At 42.2% G+C, this 8,587-nt stretch overlaps 1 protein-coding gene across 1 annotated transcript; it reads right to left on the bottom strand.

The window, feature by feature from the left end:
- Positions 1-333: 333 nt before the first annotated feature.
- Positions 334-8,075, bottom strand: LOC140504784 (interferon-induced very large GTPase 1-like). Its single transcript, XM_072610110.1, has one exon. It carries the CDS (start codon positions 8,073-8,075, stop codon positions 786-788), a length of 7,290 nt encoding a protein of 2,429 aa, XP_072466211.1. The 3' UTR covers positions 334-785.
- Positions 8,076-8,587: the final 512 nt, after the last annotated feature.

Here is an 8,587-nt window from a genome sequence, read left to right on the forward strand (position 1 = left end):
TTCCAGCAGGCTGAATATGATGAAAAGCTCTGCATTGCTTTGATTCTGATCTCTCTTAGTAGTGGTTTTAAGGATTTTTTCTTATGATCCCTAACAGTTTACAACTTTTCTTTTGAACACTGTTTATTTTCGTCCTTTCTATAATTAAACATTAGACAATGGACCTTTTTTGCTTATGGATTTGTTAATTGCCTCTGTTTTGTATCCTTGTCCAAGACATTTCATGCAAACGTTTTTCCCATTTTAATACTACTCTTCTTATATTAGCAATGCCATTTTTTCTGGTGTAAAATGTCTTCCATTTCATGTGCTCTATATTTTAACTGTCAATCTTTCTTGTTTATTCAAGTTTTATACCCCTGGGCATGGATAAGAAAAGTACTTATTTGATTTCTTTCCTAATTTTCTAATGGTATGAACTTTAAACATTGAGATAACATATTCCCTTTTACTTACACAAGTATTTTGTGTTACCTGGTACTCTAAAACTGATTTCCATGAAACTCCTTTAGAGATTTTCCAACAATTCTTGCAAACAGTGCTTCTTCTGGAAATAATTTATATTCTTCCTTACTGAAAACTGAGAGATTAAAACCAAGTGTTTCTGGTTCTTCTTTCTCCACTCTATGTCACTAAATCTCGTTTTATTTATTTTTTAAGCAGTGATACAAAGTTTTGATGATTACTGTATAATAATATGTGCTTCCAAACATTCATATTTGAAAAACTCATTTCTGAACGAACAGGTTCTTGAAATGCTCTACAATCAGGTTCACTGAGAATTATTACTTATTCAGGTCATTCAGCACATCTTGCTTGGTGATTTGGAACCATGCCTGAGGAATCTGACGTCTTCCCTTGAATCTGAGATTATAACGTTCTTCTAATTGTGACTTGAAGCGACATATAAACCATTTCCAATATGGCTGAGCAGATATATCTGGAGTGATGTTCCATGTGGCATATTCACCACCTGCCTGACGATAAGTCTTGTAAGGGATTCTCCTACCATCCTCAGGGATAAACAGAACATCACTTGCCACAGCGGTGGTACAGAAATCAATTGAAAACTCATCAGTCTCTTGCCACTTTGTACCTGCGACAGCCTTAGAACGATGAAAAGGAACACTGTGGTCTTCAGAATGATTTCTGGCTGTATTTGTACAAATTGCTTTGCAAAAGGGACATTGTTTCCAGCAGCCACTTAAGTGATCAGAGAGCATGGCCTGAATCTCAGGTACAAATTTCTTTGTAGATGTAATTTCACAGGACTCTCCTACCTTTTGGATTCTGGTATCCAGGAGTTCACTCATGGTTTCCTTGAGGAATTCGATGTCCACTATCTCCTGGTGTTCAATGCTTATTAAGTCTCCTCTTGGAAGGGTCAAATGACGCCCAAGGTGATTACACAATGAGTCTAGCCATACAGACGCAGAATTGTTTTGGTCCTTAGCAACCAGAGTTGATTCCTGAATAGCAAAAAGGATGACTTTCTTAAAAAAATCCAAGCTATTACTTAAAAAATTCTTCAGTTTCTCATTTTCTTTACTTATATATGTTTCAATTTCTTTCTCAATGTAATGCTTAAAATATAATTCTGGTTTCTGTATGTATTGCCAATAATTCTCAAAGTTTTCTTCCTTAGCCAGAGAGATGAGAATATGTTTCTCCAGATTGGAACGGTTTCCATTGAAGGCAGGGCAGTTAGCCCTTATCTCCCCAGCTAGGTCAAGGGCTATCTTTTTCCGGATGGCTACAAGTAGGGAAGTAGTGAGCTTGCCCCACAGGAAGTCAGCAAATGCTGTGATAGAAGTTGCACCTTGGCAGGAAATCTTAAAATTCATAAAGAAGTCCTCTTTCTTGTTTTCTAGATATACAACAGGATCATGTGCTCTCTTGAATGTTGTGTACATATCCCAAAAAGTAGCAACAGCTCTATGGCATAAATATAAGGACAAATCTATTTTATATTCGTTTGTGAAAGTGTACCGTGCCTCCTCAGATGCGCAATCAGTGTTCTTGTCAACCAACCGCAGTATTTCATGGAAGTAACCTTTATTATAATCCATTCCCATTCTTAACTTAGATTCAATCTTTTCAGTGACCAATGAGATAATGTTTTTGGTAGTCTGCCCTATGGTGTTCTTATCACTCTCTTCCATGGAGCGGCTGAAAAATCTTAATTTTGGCTTCATTATGACATGTTTCTCATAATTAATGAAAAACTTTTTTGTTCTGGAATGATCTTGAAGTTTGCCTACCACATTGTGCCCTTGTTTAAAATATTCCAAAAAGACATTCTCCAAATCGACATCAATATTGGGATCTTCAGCAGGAGGCGATGTTGAGGATACTTCACAGACCCACTTTGTCCAAAGTTGACTGAATGTCTCTCTCAGCTGCTCCTCACTTAATTCTTTACCCATTAAGCACAGAGCCACACCTCTGCTTTTTAACAACAGCTGTTTTTCATACTCTGCTTTTTTATTAAACAATTTATCTTGACGTTTCCTGGAACTAAGGAAATCACTGGACTTTCTAATGATATCTGAAACAAGTTCCTCCTTAAGACCTTTCAGTTTGTTCTCAAAGTTTCCCTTCCACTGAATAAGGATTTCATTCTCTTGATCTTCATCAAAATATCTTTGAAGCTCTTGCTTGATGGCTTCATATTTTTCTGCAATGTTAGCTTCAATAGAACTTCTTGACAAATGCTGAATTTCCCCATTCTGAATCTGATTGGTCAGTTGGTTCTGCAAACTCAGCACATGACTTCTTAGATTCCAGGTCCAGTTGTTATACATTGTCTCAAGCTTTATCATGGCCATGATCTCTCGGGTATTCTTAAAACTGAAGATGAAGTTTTCATTCACCAAGGCTTTCCACAAATCGTGGATCCGGACTTTCACCTCAGACATCTTGAGGATACTGCCTTTGGATTCTTTTTTGGCAGCCAGGAGAATTCCTCTTTTTAGTTCCTGGATGTTGTGACTATAACTAGGGTTAGGAGGAGCCATTGGAGGATCCCCTTCCCATAGATGAGCAAAGTAATGGACATGAGTGCTGACATCAAACCGAATGACATCATTGAAGCAGGTAATACCAGAGTACTGTTCCTGTTCTGCAGCTATGGCTGCCATTTCATCCAGTCTCTGCTGTAGTCGCCTTCTTCCTTCCATGTTTTGATCTTTAGCAGTGATTTCTCCTACATTCTGATGGACAAAGAGACAGCTTGGGGAAATGTTCACTTGTTTCATTCTCAGAAAGGCCTGGACAGCAATTTGCAAGATATCTTGCATTTCTGAAGGATTCTCCCCAAATATATTGATCAAGGTCAGGTTTCCAAGTCCAATAACAAAAGTGGCCAACTCATTGTCCCGATTCTGTGATTTACCAGAGAGTTCTGGGGCCCTCAGTCCTTCTGTGTCAACCACGAGGACAAAGCCAAAGCCTAGCTCCTCCCACAGTGTCTCCTCCACTTTCAGTAACTGCATGTAAGCTCCTCGTGTGCATCGCCCTGCACTGACATTGAACTGTAGGCCAAACATGGCATTCAGCAGAGTAGACTTCCCTGTGCTTTGGAGGCCAAGAACAGAGAGAACAAAGAGCTTTTGGTCTCCAATTTTCTCAATCAATCTGTCAAAAACAGCTGCCACCCACTTCAGGGGTACATAGGAAGCATCTCCATCCATCAGTTCAAGGGGGTACCCAGAGATCATCAGGTCAGCAGCAATTCGAGGAAGGGAGAAGAACACATTGTCCATTTGAGATGAAGCTTCTTCCAAAGCTTCATAGATCTGGCCAACCTCTCTCAGGAGATGTTCAATACCCAATGAGGAATCCCTGATCTCCTTGGACACAACTTCTAGTTCTACTTGGTGGCGTTTCAAGGAGACATTCTTGGATCCCTTTTGTTTTTCTGCCAGCACCAGGGACCACAACTGGTTGTATCTCTTCTGGAGTTTTTCCAGGTGATCTCTGGTCAGGTTGTCCATGAATGTACTCAGCCACTGTAGGAAGTACAGCTCAGTGCTGTTGTCTTTCTCTGAGTGAGACTGGAGGATTTCAAGCACAGATCTCATCAAGTCATTGAGAGGAAATGCCCTTTGTAGCTGTTTTTGTCTAATTATTTGCTTTTCTGTCTCAATCTCACTCTTGTGCTGTTCAAGGCTGCGGTTCCCCTTCTCTCTCAGGTGACAAAGCTCCTTGTCCTTCTTACACCATTGGTGCCAAAGCTCTCCTTGAAGGGGCAGTAATCTCTCCTTCATTTCAGACAATTTCATCTCTTCCATGATGGCCAGCAAAGACTGTGCCTTTCCCTTAGCCTCCTGACACTCCTTCCTGTCCACATCTACAAGAAAGCCATGGTGCCGAGCAATGTCAGCACAGTCTTCCAGACTGAGGAAAGGACCTGAAGACTTCAGCAAGCGATTGAGGACACTCGTGAGTTCATCCATTAATTCAGCCTCATTTCTATTCCTAATCCCAATCCTCACTTTCTGGCCAGAATCAACGCCTAAACTTTTTTCTTTGTCATCAAACAAATAAACCAAAGGTTTTGTTGATTTCCACAGGTCCCGGACCATTTGGACAGTCCTCTCACTTTTATCAGAAGCAGACACAATGGCCACTGTGACTGAAGCAATTTCCTGCAGAAATTTGAACTGTTTCTCATAATCTTTGGCATCTCCACGGAGATTGGTGAAGGCCACACACCTTTCAAATCTGTCCTCATCTCTCCCCCCTGGACAGAACCAGGAGATCTCTACCATCCCTCTCATTAAGAGACAGGATTCGCTGCTGCCTCGGCAGTGACGGTGAAAAAAAGCATCATGTTTGTGCTTACTAAGCAGAGAGTTCAAAATCTGAGATTTGGAAGAAGAAGCAGAACTCACAATTCTTATAAAGGACACAATAGGGATGGGTGCCTGGCAGATGAGTTGGTTATTAAAATTAAGGACTGTGTCTTCTCCTGATAATTTCTCCACCTGTCTCCAGCTTCTCTTGATTTGGCTGAGAGACCACAGGGGGAATTCTATTACAGAAGTGCAGGGATTGGGCACCACAAGGGGGAGAGCAAATTGACAAATGGAAAGTTTGTTTGAAATGTATTGTCTCATGAAATCATCAGCACAGTGAAAAATCATCATCTGGGTGTCCATTGGGTGAATGTGGGGTGGGTCTGTGGACAAGAGAAGCGAGGATGTGATCCTGTCATCACAAAAATCATCATAAGGATCTGAAGTGTCATCCTCAAGATTTGTCAGAGTCAGTGCCCCACTGCACATTGTGTCTCCATCACTTTTACAGGTCAGGTATCTCAGGCAGTAATCCAGCATCAACAGCTTCTGTAGGAAATAAAATGGCAATTGTTTTTCCGTATCTGGCTGACTGTCATGTACAGAGGCCTTGTGAATCAGATGGAAATCGTGACGGCACATCATCCTTGGGTAGTAATGCTCCAGACCAAGTCTCTTGGCTAGCTCTACAAATTGAGGGGTTTTTATCACTTCCTTGTGTGCAGTGGTACTTGGTTCTGCTTCAGAGCTCTCTTTCTTTCTCTGAGAAACACTGTCCAGTTCTTTCTTCACCTGGTCCATCTGCATAGAGTTCACTGTAGCTTCATAATCTCCACTGATGAGGAAATTTATATCTTTCTCCAGAGTTTCCCAATCATGACTGACCCTTGCTTTGAAGAGGACAGAAAGTACTTCTTTGGACCATGACTGTCCCATGTGAGATTCCATCAGCATCAAACGTTGCATTTTTTCTTGTGTAGACACAGCCATAGGTCCAGGAGTTACTGTGAGCCCTGTGAGCAATAGGAATGCTTGAGCTCTATAGTCACATTCCTTTTTAAGGTCATGGTATTTTTCATGGTCTTCTTTCATTTCACATAACAGGAAATTTATTTCTTCACATCCTAGGAGATGGTGGAAGGTTTGGTTTTCCTCCTTGTACCCTGCACCAGCTGCAATGGAAAGTAGCAGCAGGTATGTGCCTGACTCCCCTGCCTGTTTCAGGGCCTTTAGAAAGGAGCTGAGAGATGAACTGATCTCATAAGTAACCTTTATTTGCGCTTCTTCCATTTTTCCTAAGGAATTTGTGTCGTAATTTAATTCAAGAAGATTATTCTTTGCCTTCTGTAAGAGCTGAATGAAGTCAGCAAACTCTGTGACACGGATATCCTGTTGTTCCTTTGCTGAGTGGAAAACCCACTGCATAATTGAGTGACTCTGTGGGAAGTCTTTCACTTGATAGACATGAGGATACAGAAGGCTACGCAACTGGGATTTAATGAATTTGTTTTCATGAACTGAGAAGTCCTTGCAAAAATTGACAATGTCCACCAAGAACTGCTGCAGAACTAAGTTTTTGAGACAGATATTAATCCAGGTGTTAGAGTTCCCAGTTTTTTCCCTCAGCTTTTGCTTGAAGTCAAGGAGTTTCATTAGTTTCTCTTCAGGCTCAGTGATTTCCCAGGATATCACTTCTTCTACAAAAGACCTGGCATCCTCCATGACACTCAATAACTCCTCTCCATCCTGGATCCTTGCACATTGGCCAGTTAGGGCTGTGTAAATGTCCATTAGGCAGTGAGTTAATCGAAGAGGATCCTGAAAATCTTGTCTGTGGTTAGACAGAATTATGTCCCACACAGGCACTAGCTGATGACCTCGGTCAATGACACACCAGGTGTGGTTACTGGCCACAAGACCAACTTTCCATTGTGGGAGAGAATCCACCTCTTGGGGACCTCCTGTTTGGTACACAGACATTTGGAATCTTGCTAGCAAGTTAGTGGAGCTTCTTTTGTGAGAAGCCATTTGGGATTGAAAATTCAATGCATTTACTGTGGCTGTAGCTGTCACTCCAAATCCACTGTAGCTGCCTCCAATGTACACATCAAGTGCCTCTGAGGCTTGTTGCTTCACATCTTGCAGCTCCTCTGACCTGAAGCCCTCAGCTACAGCTTTCCACCAGAACACTCCTCCCAAGTGCAATGGACCCTGGTTCACATGAGAGCCAAACCTTTGGAAAAATGCCTCACATCTATGCTTAAGATGGGTTTCTGTATCACTGGAGTGAGTTAGAAGTGCCTCCAGTTTTTTCAATTCTTGAAGAGCTGAACTGGACAGATGGAGCTGGTCTTGGGAAAAGTAGCAGGAGGCCAGTGGGATATAGCAGAACTTGGTGGTACAGCTGTAAGTATGTTCAGAGCATGGCTTATGGACCTCTCTAGGGTCAGAAGATCTAGTGTCATTGGTGCTGGCCTCCAGGTTAAATCCCCAAACTCTACCCTTAGCCAAGAAGCTCACACTGAAGCCCAGTTTCTCCATGCTTTCAGTAAACATGGACTCTTCATGAGAAGACAGAAACTCCTTTGTTTCCATCCTTGTTCCCTGTGCTGGGCTGAGCAGAAAGAAGTCCTTTGGGAGGCTGAGAAGTTCTTCTCTCTTCCCCAAAAGATCCTCAGGGTGGTTGGTTTGATAAATGCCCTGCAGGGCAAGGCCACCTGACACCCTTTGGAGGAGCTCCCTGTCAGGAAGATCCTCCCTGTGGGAGAGAGTCCCTTCTGTGAGACTGAGTTGTCTGTTCATATTTTCTATGACCTCCGTTAGGGGTTTCTCAGGAAGTGGCCAGTAGTTAGGTGGGATTTCCATGGCCTGCCTCAGCTCCTCTTCTTTCTCTCTAACAATTAGCTCCTGGCGGTTTTTGCCTGATACATGCATCTCCCTCAATTCCTTCAAAACTGACTGTGCTCTCTTTTGTCTCTCCTTCACAGTTACCCAGTATTTCTCTCGCATCTTCTCTGAGGACTGGGCACCCAACAGCTGAAGTAGTTTCTCCAATGCCTGCTTCTCCCAAGGATGTTTTGCCTGGGATTTTAGTTTCTGGATTTCCCTCTGTTTTAGGTATTGTAAAGCTTGGGCAGAAGTCAAACTCAGGTATTCCTGCAGTTTAGGTGCCCAATACTGGACATCCAAGCCCAATTCTCTCAGCTTCTCCTCCAGTTCTCTTCTTCTTGGGTCTCGCTGGGGTGGTTCATCATCATTATTCCCTGGTGTAGACATGGCTGCAGGAGAGAACAGAGCATGACTTAGTCAAAACCTCATTTTTCTTGGGGGAAAATGATGCACAGAAGGTATGTGTTGAGAATATAAATTGTAGAAGGAGCTCCACAGGAAATTTTCACTCTCCTCTCTTGCCCCAACAGCATCACCGCATGTGGATGATAAAACCTGATTTGGGTTTAGAGCGTTCAGAGTCTAGCAAGACCAAAGCTATGTGGAGGATAGAGGTGAGTACAAGAATGTGAAAAGCTTTAAATAAATCAGGTGGTTCAATCCCTTCTCCCCATTAAGAATAGCAAACATCCCTCAATTCAGTGAGGTGAAAATCTCTCCTTCTACTTCTGGTAGCCTTCTGTGTCATTGCCCTAAAATAGGCTCATCTTAAGCCAACTTGCAGTGTTTCTGTTCAGATGTAAGTACAAAAATATACACTCGTTAGCCTGAATTTTAAGGCCTTACGTGATCTGCACCCAGCCTACTTTTCCTACATTATCTGACATTGCTACCTTGCC

This window comes from Notamacropus eugenii, chromosome 5, assembly GCF_028372415.1.
Source record: "Notamacropus eugenii isolate mMacEug1 chromosome 5, mMacEug1.pri_v2, whole genome shotgun sequence".
Classification (NCBI taxonomy): domain Eukaryota; kingdom Metazoa; phylum Chordata; class Mammalia; order Diprotodontia; family Macropodidae; genus Notamacropus; species Notamacropus eugenii.

Excerpts from the sequence above, each read along its gene's own strand:
- LOC140504784 (XM_072610110.1), bottom strand. The coding sequence starts at position 8,075 with ATGTCTACACCAGGGAATAATGATGATGAACCACCCCAGCGAGACCCA.